The sequence below is a fragment of the Canis lupus genome, chromosome 20, assembly GCF_048164855.1.
Source record: "Canis lupus baileyi chromosome 20, mCanLup2.hap1, whole genome shotgun sequence".
Taxonomy (NCBI): Eukaryota; Metazoa; Chordata; class Mammalia; order Carnivora; family Canidae; genus Canis; species Canis lupus.
Genome location: NC_132857.1, coordinates 50,211,778 through 50,234,933, shown reverse-complemented (window position 1 = coordinate 50,234,933; position 23,156 = coordinate 50,211,778). Strand labels below are relative to the sequence as shown.

Sequence of the window (23,156 nt, the reverse complement as noted above, 5' to 3'; positions counted from 1 at the left end):
TTTGTTACATCAACAGTAATTATGTTCCCCTATTGGGTAGAAGTTGGCACCATTGGAATCAGTCACTCCGACATGATATAAAAAGAATCTTTAACAACAAGCAAACAAACGACACCAACTGGTGTTTCCTGTAAAGGGGGCTTCATGAGTCAAAGCTGATTGGAGTCCTGTCAGTCTCCAAAGCCAGATGGTTAAAATACAACAACAGATAATAGCACGTGATTTTTCAAAAAAGTTAAAAGCATGGCTCTGGTACAAATATGAAATGAAGATCCATAAAGATCTCACTCAATTCAATTGATGAGGAACCGGGAAGATGGTAAAGGCTGTACAAGAGAGAATTCAAGAAATGGGGACTTGCATGGCCTGTTTCTCAAAGGCCTGCTGAAATGCACTTGGTAGTAGATACTAAACTGTTCAATGTCCTCAAGGTCCCAAACCATAACCTCTGAGGTTATGTTTCCTCCTTGACAGAAATATCTCTAGGAGTCAAAAGTCTCCCAGTTAACATGCAACTCTACAGTGAAGCAACACAGCATTCAGCCTACGTGGATGGCCCACATATGATGCTTCTGTCACTGTGCTTAGTACTCTATGTGCACCATCCATCCTATCTTATTCTCAGAATCATTGCCTATGAGGTAGATGCTGCCATTATCTGTATTTCAAGGCTAGAACACTGAGAGATCAAGGAACATTCTTCAGGGTATAGACCAGCAAGTGATCAAGTAGTAATGTGATGCTATATAGTCTTTCTCCCGGGACCAAGGATTTAACACATACGATGTCCTGGAAGATGTTGGGATTCTACAGGATGAAGCACACATGAACTCAGAGCTCATGACAACCCCTTCACCCTCTCCTGTGCTTCATCCATGAAGAACAAATAATGACAAAAGAAGTCTCAAGTGCAATAAACATAGGCTGTGAGATCAGAGCTTAATGGCTAATGCTTACATTCTCAACAATTTGTGTAGATTACTTACATATCCCCCTACCACTCCACTGGCCTGTCTTTGGGTTGATATAATACATCAGATCCTCTATTACAATATAAACAAGTGAAGAGTGGGAAGTGGTCAGTAGGGAGTCTTCACACAAAAGCGAGCAATTTCTTATGTATTGTCTACACGGAAAACAATTACACTAGGTAAAACACTGTCAGCGGGGTTGGCTAAAAATGAAAAAGAGACCTTTTAAAATAAGTGTGGTATTCCTATAACATAATAATGCTTTATATTCTTTTCAGAGATCTGGGGACAGGGGGAGAAATGTAATGTACTGACAGCAGATTTGTGGAAGATGTCTGCCCAACCCAATACCCGTCTAAAGAAAATGGTCTATTTAATTTTAAAACTTTAAAATCTTGAAGAAATTTTAGACATGATTAAATGAACTGTAGAAAATCATCTTAAATTTCTTGGATTTATATGCGTAGAATCTCAGAAATGGGAGGTGCTCCAAGTCTTATTACTAATTCAGCTTCAATTCTTGTAAAGATTACACCACTCAGCCAGTGGCTGAGGAGATTCAGAAAACTAATCAAACATTATTATATTACCTATTATGAGTCTAGACAGTCTCCTCATCACACATACTCTGATATAACAACTATGAAAGGAGCTTTTTCAGAATATTACTTCTGTATCTCCATACCAGATAAAAACAAACTTACAAGTTCCCCAGTCAAATAAAAATGTATAAATTTGTTAATATATCACATTTGCATTTATACTTGCTCTGAAAAATGAAAAAGTTATATAAAGTAGAAAAGTATTGCTTTTTATGCAGTCACTCCGTGTTGTTCAGTGTTCAGCTTCTTCAGTTTTCATGGATTATAAAATCTTTGAGGACAGAAGATAATCTTTACAAGACCATCATATAGTGTTTCTAGCTTTAAAGGTAGATGTAATTTTAATAATAACATACCACATTTAAGGCTCTATTAGGCACAGCTCTGGTTGCCTTTGATTTATTCATCAATGTGAGGAATCTGAAATTTTCTGAAGTCTAATTTTTGAACAAAAATAAGTCGTCTCTTTGCATTAAACCATCTGCTCTACATGATTACAGTGACTCATTTTTAGCATTGAAGCTTTCCTTTTTGTGATTAAATTTCTCGTTCAACCAATTGAACTCTTTGAAAGGCATTTCTTTTTTTTTTTTCTAAGGCATTTCTTTCTGAGAAAGTACATCATTGTTAATGGAGTAGTGATATAATTATAATCAATCCAGATCCTTATTGGCTAGCACCTTAATGAACTCATGTAAATTTAGAATTAATGCACATTAATTTATTCATCACCAAAGAAGAATCTGAAGATGGTACTCACGCAGGTTTAATTCTATAGGCATGCTTTTCATGGACAAAGGCACCAGCAAGACCTCCTGCTCCTGAGTTTAAATACTGAATTGAAAAGAAATTAAGTTGTCTGAGCATATGACAAAAATAAACAATGAAATCATTTGACATTTTTTTGGTCATGAAACCACCTTTTGACCAGTCCTAAATATGTGATTATGTGAGTTTTTATAAAAAAACAGAATTTTGCATTACCTTTTTCAACAAAAAACAAAAACAAAAACAAATAAGCATAGCATTATTAATTGAGACTAAATACCCAAATACATACTACTTTTTTTGGCCCAATTTTGCCCCAACTAATAGATAACAGTTCCAATGACGTCTATCTAACTTTTAAAGCTTATTCATATTTAAATAATAGTAAAGTATCATATTTTAAAAACACCTAAGTTAAAATAAAATTGGTTTCATTTTCATGATCTCTGTCAATTAAATTGTCTTCAAATGACAATATCAAGTTGATTCCATAAGAATTATCTTTACAAAGAAGAAATTTCACAATATAGCAACAAAATACTAAGAACCTAATCAATCTGAATTAAGTTCTAAGGGTAGAACTTTGTCCCCAAACTTCCCGACTTTTCTATAGCAGCCAGGTAATTCAAGAAATAAATACTCTATTGTAAATGGAAATATCTGACTTTAAGTAATTATTATACTATTCTATCATGTGACTTTATAATTAACTAAAATCAGAAAAAGCAGTAATGAAAGATATGGAGGAAAGTAACTCCAATAGTTAAAACTGGCCACTGATCCAGTTTTTCACTTGAATCAATGTCAATGTGTGATAAAGGATGTAAATATATTAAATTTGTAAATTTGTAAATTTGTACCTTGTAGGAGCACCAGCAGGCAAAATCAACTCCCCAGTCATGTAAGTGGAGTTCAACATTTCCAACCGCATGTGCTAGATCAAAGCCAACGAAACAACCCTGGGGAAGAACATGAGAACAAGTTTTGAATTTGCTTAATGATTAGAAATAGTAAGTATAAATATCTCTGAGAAAATCTTTGACAAACTGCTGAACTATAAATATAGTTTATTTACTCTTTGGTGCAGTGGTTCACAATGTGTGAACCACAAAACACTGGGCATTCCCAGGAACCTTTCAGGTTGAATTAATTTTCATACTATGAAGACATTCTTTGCCTTCTTCACTGTGTTGACATTTGCACTGATAATGCAAAAGCAGTTATGGGAAAACTGCTGGCATGTTAGTGCAATTCAAGGCAGTGGCACCAAATTACACCAGCAGTCATTGCAGGTCAAAACCATTTAGTTACAGGGGGAAATAACAAGACAATTTTACTTAAGAATCTCTTTGAGAAAGCTGTAAAAATGTTAAATTTGTTTTAAATCTCAATGCTTGAATTCTCATATTTTTAAAGTTTACTGTGGGAAGCATGCAAAAGACATCTGACCATATTCTTAAGTGAGATGGTTGCCTCAAAATAATGCACTCATGAAATTAAGTTGCAAGCTGAACTAACCACTTTTACTGCATAGAGAGCCATTTTTGCATCAAAGAAGAGCTGAAAGAGGACAGTTAACTCATACTTGGGTGTTTGACATTCTTTTGAAAATGAATGAAGTGAGTCTGTCAATTCAAGGAAAACAATCCACAATATTTGTTGCCTATGAAAAAGGTTTCCAAGAGCAATTAGGATTTTGCAAATTTGCACCCGCTTTTATGAGTATGGCCATTTCCCAACATTTAGAGATATTTCTGATGCATTTAGTAATAATATAATTTTTTAAATAGTGTATAATGAAATACAGATATATATTTGGAAAATGTGTACTAATATTTTTCAAACAACCAATGTTTGATGTTATATATCAAGCATGGATTAAAGATCTATTCAAAGTGCAAAACCAAAAAAAAAAAAAGTGCAAAACTAAACAATGGATTTTAATAGAAAAAAGTATAGAAAGATCAGTAATTTGGTTTCACATTGCATACCACAATTTGTCAATTATTCATACAGTATCAAACAATATTCACAATAAACTGAAAAGCCAATAAACTACTCCTGTGTTTTCTATCTTCATGAGGAGTGATTTTCTTCATATGCTTCATGAAGAAAAAAAAAGCAAGAGATTGAATGCAAAAGCAGTTATGGAAAACCAGCTGTCTTCTATTAAGCCAAACAATGCAGAGATTTGCCAAACATCAACATTCTTTTTGTTTTAGAAAATATAGCTTTGTTTCCTTAACAGCATATGATTTATGTTAATATGTAATGTGTTTGTTGATGCTCTAAATAAGTGAACGAATGAATAAGTAAATAAACATCTTTAATTACTAGTATAGTAAATATAAACACAGGATCAAAGCCTCTATGAGGTCCTCAATGATTTTTAAGAGTAAAAGATTTTCCTTGGCAAAAAGTTTGAGAACCCCTGCTTTTTTGTATCCTACTAACCTGACGGAGTTAATAGTAGTTTTTAGTTTCACACTAAACTCCACATCATGCCCATATTTAATGTAATTAACTCAAGTAAATACATGCTATGATAAATTGCCTTAATGATTCCCATTCTTTGTTTCTCCTTGTACCCATTTCCATTGCCATGTAATTTTTCCATTCTTCCCACTGTGGACAGGGTACAATTCTCTGTCCCTGGGATTAGCCAGGTGACTTATTTTTACCAAAGGAATGTTAGCACATGTAATACAAGTAGAGACTCCAAAGGACTTGAGTGATTAGACTAGGCCTGCTCTCTTGCCCTCTGCCATCTCTGTGACAAGGACCTGCTTAGCCAACCTGCTGGCTCAGATGAAGGATGGAGGAAATGTGGGTCAAAGGCATCCTCACCTGAGCTCAGCTTGGATCAGCTCCTCTCTTCATCTCTCTTTAGTTGGTCAGAGATGCATGAGAGAGTTCAGTTGACACTAGCAGGATCTCTACGACTAAGTATTGCCTGGATCAGCTGCCACAAAGATGATCAAATAAAAATGATGCTATTTATGACCCTACACTGTGTTCTCCCTATACATTGACTTGAGATCCTAATAGCCTCTTGACTATCTGACTCTATTCTCTCTTATTTACTTGTTCATACGGTCCAAGTGTTTTTGCATGTCTGCCTAGTAGAATTCACTGTTTTAGAAACTAATCCTTTGTTTCCATCAAGTTCCCACAAGGACAACCTGAAGGAATAAATGATATTATCCAAATTATACCCAAGTCGTAACTTTTCACTTTAAAGGCTTATCATCAAAACCTTTAATTTTCTGTAAATCAAAATGTTACAAATTTTACTTCAAGAATATAATGATTCATTCCATATTAAGAAAATTTTGCACATAAACATGAATTTTAAAAAAAATCCCTGATCATTAAATAGGGGTGATAGTTGACTCTGCAAAAATGCTTTACCTGTGAGCTTTTCTATCTTTAGTTTTCTAAGTGCATAAATTATAATTACAGTTTTAAAACTTTAGATTTCTTGCAACATTGAAGAAACACATCTATTGATTGAAATTTTTGAAGTAAATAATTGCAGAGGGACCTATTTTAGATTGTTCTAACACCTCTTAAGAATAATTAACCTCAAAAAACAAAACAAAACAAAAACAAAAACAAAAACAAAAACAACAACACAAGAATAATTAACCTCTGGGCAGCCCAGGTGGCTCAGCAGTTTAGTGAGGCCTTCAGCCCAGGGCCTGATCCTGGAGACCCAGGATTTAGTCCCATGTCAGGCTCCCTGCATGGAGCCTGCTTTTTCCTCTGCCTGTGTCTCTGCCTCTCTCTCTTTCTGTGTCTTTCATGAATAAATAAGTAAAATCTTAAAAAAAAAAAAAAAAGAATAACTAACCTCAAATTGCTATTATAGGTACTTTCCCTAAACAAAGGGATGCAAACTATGACCTGTTTTTAATAAAGTTGTATTTAAACAAAACTAGTCTCATTTGCTTAAATATTGTCTATGACAACAGCTGCAAGCAGAATTGAGTAGTTTCAACAGAGACTGCATGGGTCACAAAATCAAAAATAACTATCTTGCCCATTACAGAAAAGATTTGCTGACTCCTAACCTATAGCATTAGTCTCATAGAGAAAACTCAAAATATTAAAGAGTCAATTAGAAACCTTACCCATTATAATGTGGCCAGAACTAGTATCTCATAGAAGAAAAAGTTCTTACCAGTATTATATACCTGATTCTTAATTTTGGGGGGAGAGGGAAGTTGAATTCATATTTGTCTCTCACAGGAAAAAAAAGAGCAATACATGTCATAAAAATATGACAGATGCTCCATGCTAACAGAAGTTTTAAGAGTGATAAAAAGAAAGACAATTAATCTCTATCAATATTTAGAGATTATCCAATCCCGGGTTTGCAGACTAATGTTTAGGTTCAGTACACACACACACACACACACACACACAGAGAGAGATTTGCTTGTATTTTAATATATTTTAATATTGAAATTCAATTTGGAAAGCATATAAAGGTTCTGATTTTGAAATCCTGCCTTGAGGTCTTGCCAACATTTCTAATAAAGGCAATGATTTATTTTTTGCAAAAAAATATTTACAACTCAATCTTTCTCTGTTTATAAAACTCAACTTAGAAATCTTAAGGACTAGAAAAGTCACCATTTTTATTTTATTATCAATTATTTATAAAGAATGGCACAATGAAGAAACCATGAAACTTCAACCTATCATATCCCATTATTAAAAGTCCTGTAGTCACATCTGTGTTACCACATAAATCACTTGAGGCTCTTACAATATGTTTTCATGTATGTACAATTATTTCCCCATGGGTGACAGAAACATAAATTATTAAAATGTAACTGCTTTGAGGAAAGGACCAGAAGTTATAAACTTGAATGAGATCTCCACAAAGTGATTTTACAAAAGTTTCACTAGATGGCAGCATCTTAAAAATAAAGGAAAAACTAACACCTCTCCTAAACCTCTAGTTAATATTTTCATTATTTTACCTCTTAAGAGTAAGTAGAAAAACAATATGAATAGGCAAAAACAGAAACTCCACATCTGGGATCTACTTTATGTAAGTTTTAAAATAAAAATCAAATATTTTTCAACAGATTTTTATTAACAGTACCCATAAGAGCTCATAAGCCTATTGACACAACCACATACAAGCACAGCAATGGGCCACCACCTGGTCACCTTGCTTTGTAGTCAATTCCCAGACCACTGCGCTAATCTAACCACCCTGAATACTTACTTCCAGCCTGCCTTCTTCCAATGAGATTGTTAAATCATACTTTTTAATATAAGACTCCCTGCTTCCATTTAAAGAACCCCTTTAGTTTAGCTTCAGAATGTACCTCACTTTCCTTGGTACAGCTTTTAAAGACCTTTATGACCTGGTCCTCAGCAGTTTTCAGGTCTCAGGTGCCCCTTACCTACCTTCCTTTATCTGCACAAACATTTCTCTGTCTCAGGTATTCTTTCCCTCCTCATTTTGCATGGGTAGCTCAGGTTTTGATACTAAGGTAACTACCATGAAATATTCTTTTGTCAAACTGTCTTTTCTATTTCATCAATAGCCCTGTTTGCATAGTTCTCTTGTGGCAATTTTCCATCTTACTGTCTTCTACTTTTACATAATATGAACTTAAATAGTTGTTAAATTAAGAAGTAAATGAATAAAAATCATATAATTATCAATAAATATTCTAATATTAAAACTAATATTAAATTTTAAAAGAATATTATTTGAGGGCCTTTGTTCCTGTTGCAGTTTAATGGCATAAGCAATTTGTTCAGACTTGGCATCTTTTAAAATGAAGTTTCTTAGACAATTAATAGTATTTAAAAATATGTTCAGAATCCCTCTCAATAAAATAAGGAATGTCATGTGTTTTTCCCTCACCATCTTCACTTGCACAATACTAACATTTTTTTTTAACCGGTGGAATAATATGCACAGGGTCTGTTCTGAGATTTCCAGGTGAAAGGGTAGCATACTGTCTCTCAAGTTTGATTCATTATTTGTCTATTTGTTAAGATGAAACATGGAATAATACAGCTTAGTTTTTTTTCCTGATAACCTTATTGATCCATTCTAATGGGTTGGCTTTAGACTGATATAAGTTTGCTTCTTCTTCACCAAAAAAAAAAAAAAAAAAAAAAAAAAAAAAAAAAAAAAAATTCTATCTATTATGAAGACCATCAGTAAGTAGCAGATTTGGTAATTATATAAGATAAGGTATTTGAGGATATACATAGAGTTGATAGTCAACTGGTATGCATTAGTAGGCTCATATAATTGCTAAAGTAATAAGAAACTTTAGGTAAGTAAATAACATTTATCTTGAGCTACTTGAATAATCACTCATAGTTGTAGGTTCCATGATCCCTGAGAGATCCCTGCAGGAGGTGCTTGACAGCCAGCTTGTGGCCATTCATCCATACCAGTTTCTGCATGTTCCCTGTACAGTGCATGTCCAAACACCAGTGGATGCCCTTGGCAGTGGCACTGGCATCATGGTGGGTAAATTACAGATGCCTAAAAGTACCTTAAAGTCTATAATGGATACTAGTAATGAGAATGTGACCCTCCAATGGCTGTTTGTGGAAACTACAGCTTTCACACCATACCAATCAGGTCTTTAAGTATTGTGAGTATCATTCCTGGTTTGGTATAAAAGTCATAGGAAACAGAGAACTGCAGTGCTATGAATTTGGACAGTATTACCTTAAAAAGAAAAACTGATGGGAAACTTTGAGGAAAGTGAACAAAGAAAAAATTATAGGAACGTATGTGAGTGAGTGTGTATGTATTATTTGTGTGTGTGTGTGTGTTGGTCAACTGCATACAGACAGTAAGAACAAATGGTTGATTAACAATAATAGGTTAGCCAGTTATCTCTGACCTTGCGATTCCCCAAAAAAGTTCCCCAAAGAAGTTGAGGAAGGTGGGGATGAAGAGGAAGATGAAAGCTGGTTGGTTTTCCTGTCATAGTCTTGAAGCACTTAATTTTCCAAAATCCATTCAAGTGCTATGATTCTAAAGCATGCACAGATGAGTTAAAATCATAATCATAATCTTCAGTAAAGATCTCTGTAGAGGAGTCTCTACTATCCCTCTAAATGTTTCGGAGTGAATTTTTATTCTGAAAGTCTTTCATCCAGCCTAAATTTATTACCTACTCCAAATATCCTTTTCATTGCTTTTCATATAAAAGAGTTCAGAGTATGTGCCCCTGAATTGTGCCACTTTGGTGTGTGAATTATTTTGAGCCAAAGGCAATCAACGCTCTGAAAGTTTAAGAGGAATTTTTACCCCTCTCTTAACTATCTAGGAGAATCTAAATTGGGGGTGTTTTTTTAGAATAGGAGTTCTTACCAGAGATAAATTTTATCTGAATGACTCGTCTGTATGGCAGGCAGGGCAAACATTTAAATATCAAACATCTGTTCTGCCTATTGTGTTGTGAATTGCCCTCCTCCCCTTTGAAGCTCCAGGCCTCTACCCAATTCCATATATACATCAGTTTACTTTTCTCTTTGAACCTCTCATGCATGTAAGGTTCCATATGTACAAAATCCAATTTTCTTCTGTTAACCTGTCTCATGCTAACTTAACTGTTGGACCAGCCAGAAGAATCTTTAAGAGTAAAGGAAATTTTCCTTCCCAACAGTACCTATTATTATTCACATTTGTATAAAGCGCTATTGTAGAAACTTAAGATTCATCCTTTTAACAGGACTTTCTTAAAGTAGATATTGATGCAACCCACAAATCCACAGATGAGAAATAGGAAGTGGAGAGCATAAGAGCACTTTGTTAATGAAATTTAAGAATAACACATTAGGTAAGAAGGTATGAGACAGAGCCAACAGCTATGTGGAGAGAAAGAGTGAAAGATTTAGGAGAGAGAAAAGGCAAAAAGATCTTGAGACTCCAAAGTGTTGTGTAATTTGCAGGTGAAAAGGTCTTACTATATAACAAAGACTGTGCTTTCAAGAGTAAATTTCAGCTATTTCTTTTACTGGAAAAAAACAGTGATCATTGTCTCTATTTATTGTCACAAGTAAGTATAAAACTGAAGGGAAAAAATAAAACAAATTGAGTGGTACTGTTCTCTTCTGGAGTCTTTCTCCAGCTGGCAAGGACCTCACACAAAATTGTTTGTTTGATTTATTTCAGATACCTAAGATGGGAAAAAAAAAAAGCTCAAGGTAATTTTTCAAGCTTAATTTAGTTCATTTAATATTTAATGACTTAATGGAGCAGTCTGCATGTCCTACGTGTGTCAAAGAATAGAAATGGAATTTGAAAAAGAACCCAAAATTTACAAAACGTGTTTTGATTTTTAGAGTAAGTATCCTTTATAAATAACTCTCACACTTTTCTGATTCTATTTAAATGAGAATACAGTTGTGCTTTTTAAAGCAGTATGTGATCCATAAAATTAGCCTGATCCATTCTTGCTGATGTGCACACACTTATTCATTCACTGGCCAAACAGGTATGTATTTAAAGATAACTGATAACGTGCAAAGTGCTAGCATGTGTCTGTGAAGTTTATAGGGTCCACCCTCAATAAGTCATTGAGCACTCTGCTGACATAAGCTTCCTAAATTTGAGACTTAAGATAGGCATAGAAATAATTATAAGATAGTGCAAAAGGTGGCCAATAATACATTTTCCATCATGCTACAAAAATACAACAGAAAGACAGATTTAGCCTGACAGAGGAGCAAGAAAATCTGGATGATGGAGGGCAAGGTTTGCACACTCATTTTTTTTTTTTCTACAGGAGTTAGTCAAGAAGTGTATGAGTTGGGCCTATAAGAAATATTTCATTTTACCCTTTCTTGTAATATAAGCATAAATATATATGCCAACTGTCACTGCTTCAGTGCCAGGGTCAATAGGTACAGATGGGAGCTTGTTGAAGAGCTCAAATCCCATTTAATGGACAGCACTGTTAGCCAGCCTTGCCACTCATTCTACAGAAAGGATGATCCAGTATTTTCAATCCTCTAATTTTTCAGAAGTTAGTTGAAACTAGGAATTTTTATATAAAACCTCTTCATTTTTCATTGTTGGCATGTGATAATTTTATTTTTAAATATACCACATTTTCAAAAATATATATATAAAACACATTTTCATATAGAAAGACAGCTAGACTAAGCAAATCTCTATCACAGGTTGTAACCTGTGAAGCAGGTAGTGGCTAAGCTGCAGGAACAGAATCTTCACATGTGGGATTTTTAAAAAAAAATTATTTAAATTCAATTTGTCAACATGTAGTATAACACCCAGTGCTCATCCTGTCTTGTACCCTCCTTAATGCCCATCACCCAGTTACCCAACACCTCCCCAACACACACACACACACACACACACACACACACACACTCGTGGAAATTCTAAGAAGAGGGAAGCTAAGAATAAGGGCCATGGAGACAGGACATTTGGTTTAGCTGACACTAGTTATGTGAAGGAGAAGGAGGTAAACATGATACTGATAATTTAGGTATATATGTAAAATCATAAAGGCTCAAGTGATTTGGATTTTATTCCACAAATGTTAGAAGAGCAGTGGTTATCTAGTGTGATAAATATGAGGCAGGGCATCTAATAGGAAATACATGGATGCAATTACAGCATTACCAAGCATGGGTGGTTGACTTTTCGGATATCTGATGACTTTTAACATTTGCGTATCTCAAATTTTATGTACCTGTCCTGTTACAAAGTGAATTTAAAACAATTCTTTAATTTATCCATCCCAGGGGATCCCTGGGTGGCTCAGCGGTTTAGCGCCTGCCTTCAGAGCAGGGTGTGATCCTTGAGTCCCGGGATCAAGTCCCACATCGGGCTCCCTGTATGGAGCCTGCTTCTCCCTCTGCCTGTGTCTCTGCCTCTCTCTCTCTCATGAATAAATAAATAAAATCCTTAAAAAAAATAATTTATCCATCCCAAAGTAATATCTATATTAAGAGAGAGCCCTTGGGACACCTGGGTGGCTCAGTGGTTGAGCGTCTGCCTTTGGCTCAGGGTATGATCCCGGGATCCCAGGATCGAATCCCACATCCAGCTCCCTGTGAGGGATGCTTCTCCCTCTGCCTATGTCTCTGACTCTCTCTGTATCAGTCATGAATAAATAAATAAAATCTTAAAAAAAAAGTCCCATTTAGATGTGAAATGAAAGTGCAATTTTTCATAAGATATGTTCTAGTGATTACCATATCAATTTAAATGGCAAATTTCTGGGATCCCTGGGTGGCACAGTGGTTTAGCGCCTACCATTGGCCCAGGGGGTGATCCTGGAAACCTGGGATCGATTCCCACATCCGGCTCCCGGTGCATGGAGCCTGCTTCTCCCTCTGCCTATGTCTCTGCCTCTCTCTCTCTGTGACTATCATAAATAAATAAAATTAAAAAAATAAATAAATAAATGGCAAATTTCTCAATCAGATTTATTTGTATATTTAAACTTACATACATCCTGAACTTAATAATATTGCAAACAAGTCTATAGGATAATTCTTGAAGAAGTCATTCTTAAATTTCTTCTCTTAAAGCTTATTATTTAGACAATATGAAAGTAATCTTATGTGTTCACCACTTTACTTAAGATAGATATTTTGCTAAGAAAATAAACATTTTCCCTTGACCTCAACTGAGGTCTGATATTCCTAATGTTGTTTGTATAAATAATTTAACTGATTAAATAAGGGAATCATAAGATATTAAGAGAAATCTCTCACATTTTTTTTTTCTTTTTCTGCTTAAGGATATTTTGAAATTCCATTCATTGCTGTGAAGCACAAAACTGCCTTTCCATTCTTACAGTGATTACTGAATAAATTAGAATGATTCTATATATTTCATGTTGGAATACTTTCATTTTTCAGTTTAACAAAGACACATTACCCTTCCTTTGACTAATCAAGTGGTATGAAAAATGGGATATTGGAGAAAATAGTTTGGGTCTCAGATGACTGAAGTATTTTATAAAATGCATATCATCTACAAAATAAGAAAAAAAACAAAAACCTAAGTGTAATATTTCTTGGGGGGCGGGGGGGGGGGGCGGCAGTGCATAGCTTTGGATGGAGCTAGATCCAGAGAAATAGTTATATACTGTGGCCCTGATGAGAGTGATTGTAAGAGCAAAAATCCTGATTGGCAACAAGGAGGCTTGCTTTTTCCAGATTTATAATTCTAAAATAATATCTTGAATCCAAAATTCCTCTTTTATTAAGAATTAATCATTCTTTCTCATATGGTTCACCTAATGAAAAGCTTAAATTAAATAAAACATCTGATGAAAATGTCTTAGAAACAGCTCAAAATTTTTACATTCTTGGGTACTGATCCTTACCAACATATTGGACTTTCTGATTCCTGGATCCAACTTGGATGAATTTAAGACTACAGATAAAGTTTACTGTAGATTTTTCAAAGGAATAATCTTTTATTATTCCCAAAATAAAGGATGTTTAGTTAATGGGACATTTCATCTAAATTCTAGGTCATTTTTCCCCTTTTCACTATCTCTGTGTCTGTATCTACACCTATGGTCTTCTACCTTTGGATTCTGTGAATAGCTAAATCTGCATGAAAAAGCAGGAACTCAATATAGACAATTTCTGATGTTTACATAAAAATCTGTCTTTAACATTACTGAGAGAATAAAATTAAATAAAAATGACTTCTATGAAAGATCAGAAAAAGTCTTTCATGTAATATGAGATAAATCTGTTACATGGTATCCTCATGTTGAACTGTATTATGACAGAGATTTTTCAAATCTTGCATAGCAACTGCAATTGCCTCTTTTATCCCATCTCTACCCATTCCTGTAGGCAGAAAATTTCCTTTTAAAGTTAAAACAAAATGCAGTTTCTTCACTGTCTACAAGCTTTCAATGGTTCTCTGTGGGTCTTTAGGGAGGAGTTCAAGATGCATAATATAGCTTAGTAAACCCTTCTTTACCTTTGTCTGCCTTACAGATTCATTTCTTGTCATACCTTTTCTACTGTCAAATTAGACAGTCTTTTCTACAAATTATACTAAACTATTTGCTTTCTTGTAACTTGATCAATTTTTTTTAAGCTGTCTAGAAAGGCCCTACCACACAGCTAGGTACCTGGAGGGGATATTACCCACCCATAATTCTAGAATTGGTCAGGTTTCATCTTCTCTAAAAAGCTCACCTTGACATTCTAGGCTAAAGTGGGTTTTCCTATTTGGACTTCCATTATTATAATTCACTAAAATATTTACTGATTAAAAGAATGAATAAAAGATCCAAATGCATGTAATTCTACTATAGAAAGTATAGAGACACATATATTCTAATGCACTAATGAGAAGAACCAATTGCATGAACTGACAGTGACTTTAATACAATAACTGTACCTACTACAATTTCTAGTAAAGATTACTTGATACTGAACATTCTAATATTAACCTTTTTGGAAAAGGTCCATTTTTATGTATAAAAATTCATACAACATGCCAATTTATAATATAGTCATATACAAACATATTTGATAATAATTTTTCCCAGCTGATGTATCGCTCAATTCCTATGCAAGTATTGTTTATATATATATTTTAATTTATTTGAGAGAGATAAAGAGCATGAGCAGTGGGGAGGGGCAGAGGGAAAGGAGAAGCAGACTCCCTGCTGAGTGGGGAGCACACAGGGCTCTTTCCCAGAAAGCTGAGATCCTGACCTGAGCTGAAGGCAGAGGCTTAACCAACTGAGCCACACCCAGGTGCCTCTTATATTGTGGATAGTACTCTATTGTGATTGTCCTTTACAGAGTTGACTCCTGATCTCCAATACTAGAAACATCTCAGCAAAGATCTCTGTAGAATTTTGAGGCTTGATCAATCATTTGTCTCCTACAAGCATCTCAAAATTATTTTTAACAAGAATTCAGGCCTTCCCTAATGATAAATGGATGGTTTGGTGAGGTGACCATTTATATGTGAGTGTTCTTTAGATACTTCAGATTTTACAAATGATGTCAAAACTACAATAGGTCTTTCTTTTTCATAATGTTTATACTTATATTCCTGTTTTTGTCTTACACTATTCTGGATACAGAATTAGTTCCCTTTTATTTAAATTGTTTGAGCTATAATTGTGATTATTATTTATTAATAATTTAGGTAGTTTATGGTTGGGCCTAAGAGATGCTTGCTTGTACTCATACTCAGCAGAGAGTGACACATGACAAGGTAGAGGCTAATAAAACAAAATGCAGGTTTGCAAAATTTAGTCTTTTTTTAGACATTATTTGCATTGCCATATTTAGTAAGCTAAAAGAAAAATAACATGCCAGTGTGTATATAAGTACAGTAAAGTAGTATAAACAATATGATAAGTTAAGGGGTCAATCATTCATTGATTCAACCAATATTTATTTGTCACTCACAGTCTGCCAGGCACAAGTTCCAATATGTTGTAGGCCATTTTCTATGGCATTGAAGAAGGAAGGGAGAGTATAACCAGTTGGCACTGAGTTCTTTTAGTGATAAAATTCTTAAAATTTTTATTAGTCCATTAGTCCATTTTATTAATCCAACCTTTAAAAGTTCAATCTAATTCAATCTAATCTCTTGAGTCTTAGCCATGCTGCTTAGGTTATTGTTTTCTTTTATATTCTAGTATGGAAGCATCCAGTGAGATAGTTTACAATTCTAAATACTTCACTTTCTGTCGAAGGATACATTATTTCTTTTTCTGGTAGACTGGATATTCCAATATGTCTTTTCCCATATATTGATAATTGCTAACATTTACTGATTATTTCCCATGTACTAAATACTAAGTGTTTCAGGAATAGTATCTTGTTTGTTCTCCTAGGAGACAGGCACTCTTACCTTCCCTAATTATTTGTGGAGAAATGAAATCACATTGGTAAGTGAATTAAGCTAGTCAAACTATGCAAGAAACTAAAAGAGAGACAATGGACTCAAGATCATGTCAGACCCCACTTCCACTATCTAAAATTTTTATTAATGCAAATGCTACACTGCACCTCAGAATAACTATCCTACTCCAACAGGACAAAACATCTGAGTTCCAGGTGTGGAAAACTAATACTGTTATTCTTAAGTGCACACATATACTTCATTTCCCAGAAATGTCCGTGTGTTAGTCAGTGGAATGAGGAGAAGTAAATTTTGCCATGATTAAGTTAGTGCTTTTAAGTAGTTGGTATGCCCCATTCCCATCCTTCTATCCCGTTCCTTTGGCTGAATCCAGACAAAGGATTCAGGATATGAAAGCCTTAGGACACAATCTTGAGTCACTGGAAATCTAGATCATTTCATGGGAGAAAGCTGATTACTGGCTGCTTCATGAACAATAAATAAACATCTATCACAATAAAAGCATTTATGGCTTTATCTGTTACCAAAACCTAGTCTACCTAATACACTAAAGAGTTTCTAATGAAAATAATTTCTATTTGTTATCTATTTCTTATCTTAATCCAAGTTGAGAAATTATAATTTATGGGGGGTCTATTCAATAGACCCCCCCCATAGGATTTTCCCTTTATTCTCTCCCCTTATATTTCATTGTGTTGCCTAATCAATTTCCTGTGAATTGATTTCAAATGATTTGTGAAATGAGGTGGAAAATAAAATGCAAAGTAAGAAAGAAATAGGGAAGAAAGGAAGAAAAAAGGGAGAAAATGAAAAATTAGGAAGAGATGGAAGAGGAAAGAGGAAAAAAGTTAGAAACAATGATTTTTCATTTGAGTAAAAATGGGAAATGTAAAAAATACTGTGGGTTGGTGAACCTAAACTTGTCTCTACTATAAGACCATAAAGGTTAAAAATTTCTTTACTCATGCTCTTTTGAAGCTACCACTTCAGAAGGCAATGAATCATAAGCAGGAATCTGCTAGCTTTTTCTGGGAATAATTTTGCACTTTGGATGAAAGGGACAGATGAAGCGGCTCTGCTACTTCTCCCTCCTTCCTTCTCTTTGCCTTAAATAGAATTGTGATATCTGGATTTGGGACAACTGTCTTGTGACCGCGATGTGAGAAGCCTGAGAAAAAAACCAAAAGAACCGTGGAGATGCCACTCAGATATTACTCAACTTCTTACTGCATCCCAGCATCTTACTGCATCCCTTAGGAATTTGAGATTTCCTAACTCAAATCTTATAAAGAAAAAAAAGAAATCCCTAATCTTTGATTATTTTCTCACTGGGATTTTGTTTTTAAAGCTTAACAACTTCATAATTGATTTAGGAATATTAAGAAAAGACCAAATCTGGGAGGGTGGAATTAAGAAGTGACTCGTTGAAAAGGCAAAGGAGAAGAAAGTGTCAGAATTGAGTCAAAAGGTCCAGAAAGGTGGTGGCATGAAATATTAGGGTCATTTTAATGGGGAGACAAAACTAGAGCATACTGATTTCAGAATGGATGTAGGATTTCCAGTTGTAATAGGATGAGCGTAAATAACAATTTTTGAGGGTGGGAGTACCCTGTAGCTTTCACCTGGCAATGAGAAAAAAATCTTGGCAGTGAGTGATTAGTACAAACAAGTAATAGAATATGAAAAATTTAGAAATAGGGAAGTAAGGCAGAATTGGTTGGCCAATAATCTAAAATACAGTAAATGGCTTCAAAGACAAAAAATGAAAATGTGTCTTCAAACTAATGTGTCTTCTCATATGCTGGCCTTCCCTTATAATCTGATGCTATGGTCAATTTTCATTGGCCTACTGCACATGTCGCTGTCTTAGGCCTTCTCATCTAAGAAAAGCCTCAGTATCAGAGATTCATTATCTGTATCAAAACTGTTCTTCTGATTAATTAATTTTTCTTTTAGATAATCACCGGAAATCTTGTCATTTTTCTATGCCTCAGAATCCATTTCTATACCACCTACAAGCAAATAATGAAACACAGAAAACCAAATGCAAATTGGGCAAGACATGTGAACAAGCATTTCGTGAAAGAAGATATTCAGAAGGCAATAACACATTTGAAAGATGCCAACTTCATCAGCAGTCAGGGAAATGCAAATTAAAACTACAATGCATTAAATTACAAAATCAGTGAGGACATAGAGCAACAGACATTCTCATATATGCTGATGGGAAGTATATACCAAATTGCCACAACCTTTCGGAAAGTTGGTATTATTGATTAGGATTAAGCATACATATGTATACCTTATCTCCAAGATTTCCAATCCAAAGTATACACTTTACAGAAATCGGTGTGAATGCTTACTTTAAAAATGTATGAGAATGTTTAGAGTAGCATTTATTGCAATAGCCCTCAAATGGAAATAAACCCCAAATATCTATCTTGATGAGAATGGAAAACGAAAATAAATTGTAGTCTATTTCATATAGTGAAATAATACACTGAAATGAAAAGAAAAACAAAACTGCTACCAAAAAAGCCCCCACAAAACTACTGCTAACTTACTTCATGAATGAATCTCAGAAACATAATAGTAAGCAAATAAGACAGATACAAAAGAATACATATTAAGACATTTATAGATGGACAAAGTTATATATATGGCTACAGGTCAGCAGTGGTACATTTGAGGGGAGGTAACAGCATTTGAGAGAAGGCACAATTAAGGATTCTGAGTGGTATAAATGTTCTAGAAGCTTCTTGATGTGGGTGATGGTTATAAGGGCTCAAAATAATTCACCAAACCACTTACTGATTATTTGTGTTCTTTTCGGTCTGTGTGCATTTCTTTAATTAATATATTTTTCAGAATTCCCATCCCCACTTGCCTCTCACATGATTATGAAATAAAAATTTTCTTATTGACTTCCATTGCTCCATCCCAATATCATTTTCATTCCTGCCATACTTCATTTCTGGAAACTTTCCTTTTTTTTTTTTTTTTTTAATCTTTTTTTAGCCATTTCTAACAGTGATTTTTTTATGCCTTTTTTTCTAGAATTTCCTAACTCTTTTTTGATTGACACCTTTAATTTTCTCTCTGCCTTTCTCTTCAGCTTTATCTTTATAGACCACCCAAGAGAGCTATGTAAGTCTACATTTTAAATAACTTTTTCAACCTCCATTGGGAGTGGGAGAAATTGTCTACCAAGAGTATAAATGAGTGTTAGAATAATTTTGATAATGGATAAATTGAAGTCTACTCAATCACCATTTCACTCCCATAGTATCTGTCACATCTGTGCAGTTACATTGAGATGGAACTGCTCTTTCCTGCCTTCATTTGACTGAAAGGTCAGAGAGTTTCACATGGTAAGCATTTATTTTACTTTTTAAGTAAAAGAAAGCCTGCAAAATACGGAGAGAATGCTTTAGCAAACAAAGTAGTTAAGAATGAGAATCACATACAGCACCTAAAGTAAACAAATTTATTTTGCTTTTCAGTAGGCAATGAGAGAAAATGGGTACCAGAACCACTTTCCATGCCTTCATATTTGCTGAGGACGGTAAAGTTGTGAGGAATCCCTCACTAAATGACAGAATGTGTGCAAGATTGTGGATATTTTATATTCTTTCTCCTTGACAGGGAATTTATGAAGTGGGCCCTGCTATCCCAAATTAACACTTGTGAAAAGAGGCCCAGAAAAGTCAAGTAACTTGCCCGAGATCATATAACAATTAAATGACCTAGCCAAGATTTAAACCAGACTGTGATCCAAAAGCCCATGGTCTTTCTTCTCTATCTTCCTGCCTCATTTCAATGAGAGTTAATGAGACATGCACGTATACTACGGGGATCGGAGACTGTTGATTACTTGCATAACATTTTAAAATATAATTTTTTATTGACCTCCCCTTTATTTTGGCATTTAACACTTAATGCCTAAATTAAGAAGACATTATCTTTATATCTTTTGTAATGCACCACTTTCACAGTTATCCATCAAACCAGTTGGAAGTCGTGGTTGAAAATTCCCAGAGACTGCTGATAACGGTGCTAAATTTCTTTTCATTAGTTCTATTCATTAGCTTCAATAACTGAATATATTAGCTAGACTTCACACATATATTAATCCCATAACTTATTAATGTTCAGAATAAAATTCGATTGTCACCTTTTTAAATACATAATTTCATTGCTGAATCAAATAGAACTGTTATTTAAGGATTTTGAATACAAATGGTAGCCATTGAACATTGTTTCTCTGATTTCTTTTTTCAGGCAAATAAACACTAAAAACACTTTTTTTTAATGAACGTATATAAACAGACATGATTTCAAAATAGTGAACAACGTAAGTGTGAGTTAGTAATATATAGGGAAAAACTCTCGTTATTGACAGCATCATAATTTCTCAAGTCTTAAAAACAAAGTGGCTTTTAAAGTACACTGTAAAACTCGATCTACTGTTAACTTTTATTCTGCATCTCCCTTTCTTCAGGCACCTGAGGTTAAGTGACAACTGAATTACATTCAGAATGAGTTATATATAAAATGACAAAGTACCAGAGTTGTGTTTCTAACAGTCTTAGCATATGCAGTTATTATCTGACATATTCTGCTGACAGACTAACCCAGTACCAATGACATCACCTGCAGGAAGCTCACCTGTCCTGCTGATTAGAGGCAAACTTTGGGACAGCAGACAGAAGTGAGGAAGTGAAACAGAAGCGACAAAAAGATGTTTAAATAGAGATGCCTAAAGCAAAACAGATTATTTTTTTTTTTAATGTAAGGCTTGCTTTTTTTTTTTTTAACTCTTTAAATAAATTTACACAGACACACACAAAGGTATTTCACTAGAAATGCAATTAGAATACTCCAGTAAAGTGATGCTTTGGGGAAGATGGGAAGGAAAAAAATGACATGCATACCTTTGCTTGTCCAGCTCTTGTGATGGCAGGTATATTAAAGAGCTGTCCAGTATAAAAATGCAGCCCACCGAACAGGATCACTGCAATCGAGTCTCCTTCCTTCTCAATTACTTCAAGGATATCTTCCGTTCTCAATGTTTCTTCCCCCTAAAGTTGAGTTAGGCACAAGTTACATCCAATCCACAATGACAAATTTGTCACTTCATATTTCCCTGTCTAAAATTCACCTTGAGCTCTTTCTCACATAGAACAATCCAAGATAATTTTTTTTTCAGATTAATGGTCTTAAAAAATCTGGCAAGAGAGCAGGATTTCAGCATGCTTTTTGTTATTATAAGAAATGATAACGAAATTGCTTTTTGTTATTATAAGAAATGATAAAATTGTTTTTAAAAAAGTTTTAAAAAATTGTCTTTGTAAAACCCTTACTTGATTTATTCCTCAATTTTTTCAATTAATCTTTACTATTTGCATACCTACAAATTGTTTTCTTCTTACTGCATGGAAACCATGCAGTAAAATACCAGAAAGTATAAGAAGTCCATGAAATAGTAAACGGCAAAATTTTCTTGGAAATTATTTCATTTATCCATCTATCACATTATGTTTTCCTGGATGAAAAACTTAACACATTTTTCACCTGAGTATGACCTAACCGATATTTTCTGTTACCTTATTCTTTTAAAAAAAATTTTTTTTTATTATTTATTTATGATAGTCACACACAGAGAGAGAGAGAGAGAGAGAGGCAGAGACACAGGCAGAGGGAGAAGCAGGCTCCATGCACCGGGAGCCCGACGTGGGATTCGATCCCGGGTCTCCAGGATCGCGCCCTGGGCCAAAGGCAGGCGCTAAACCGCTGAGCCACCCAGGGATCCCTATTTTCTGTTATCTTAAAAGTAAACTCTCCTCCACACTGATCTAAAGATCAAGCTCCAAAAAATGAAGAGAAAAATCAATAAAACTCAATTTATTATCAAAGTTACTTTTGCCCACTTCTCCCCAGCTAAGACTAATGATTGGTTACTTAGTGAAAATTCTGAGTAATTTGGATTTGGTCTTGTGAACTACTTGCGCCAAAGGAAATCAGCTAAACACAAAGTATCTGCTTGTATCCTAATCATTGTTATCCATTTATAAAGTTTTTATTATTTTTCCCCACTGCTAAATCTGACAGTTTTGAGGTCAAAGCATCATTAACTGCATTAATATTGAAGGGAAGTTCATTAAGGTATTCATAAATTTTCCTTCAGTTATTTTTAGTTATTGGTAATTCTTGCTACTTATCAGTTACTGTGTCCCATAGTAGGCACATGTATATCACAAATCTAGCACATACTATATAGTTTTGACTAGAAGCTTAGAGCTTATTTATAAAATTGAAATCTGTAAAAATAGTACTGACACTGAAATCTCTATAAACTATTAACTGATGTGTATTTTATATATAAAAGAGAAGAATTCAGTAATTCTAAGACAAATTCTAAGTAAAATTAATAATGTGGTAATCCAAAACTCTTTTTTTCTTAAAAGAATATAAAATGATTTGTCCACCATAATCTTCTAAACAGAAGATAAAGAAAAGTAATATATATACTAATTACTTATTTAAAGAATCAGTACAAAGCGAATAAGAAATGTATTTCTTAATAGTAGAATACGGTTCTCTCTGATATTGACCTGCTCTAATCTAGTAATGCTAAAGAATGCTCCCCCCCCCCAAAAAAAAAGAATGCTCCCAAGATTATGATTAACTCATAAGGTTCCACAACACTTATCTCTTTTAACATTAAAACTTATGATAAATTAGTGGGTATATTCATTTTAGCTGGAAATCAGCAATTTATATATGACATATGAAATAGATATCCTGTCACAGGTATGAGAACTTTCTATTCAATTAATTGATTGCATGTTGGCAAATAGAACTAAATGGAATAGAATTTAATTTCTCAACGTATTCTGGGTTGAAAGAAATAATTGTTCA

The 23,156-nt window shown here is 34.2% G+C and overlaps 1 protein-coding gene across 2 annotated transcripts in view; it reads right to left on the bottom strand.

The window, feature by feature from the left end:
- Nucleotides 1–23,156, bottom strand: part of KYNU (kynureninase) — a 128,844-nt gene that overhangs the window by 37,530 nt on the left and 68,158 nt on the right. For both annotated transcript variants that reach the window (XM_072789064.1, XM_072789065.1), the window contains exons 8-10: nucleotides 21,170–21,316; nucleotides 3,202–3,300; nucleotides 2,334–2,407 (exon numbers count right to left, since the gene is read on the bottom strand). In XM_072789064.1, the coding sequence (XP_072645165.1) occupies nucleotides 2,334–2,407; nucleotides 3,202–3,300; nucleotides 21,170–21,316 (320 nt within the window). The remainder of the gene's footprint in view (nucleotides 1–2,333; nucleotides 2,408–3,201; nucleotides 3,301–21,169; nucleotides 21,317–23,156) is intronic.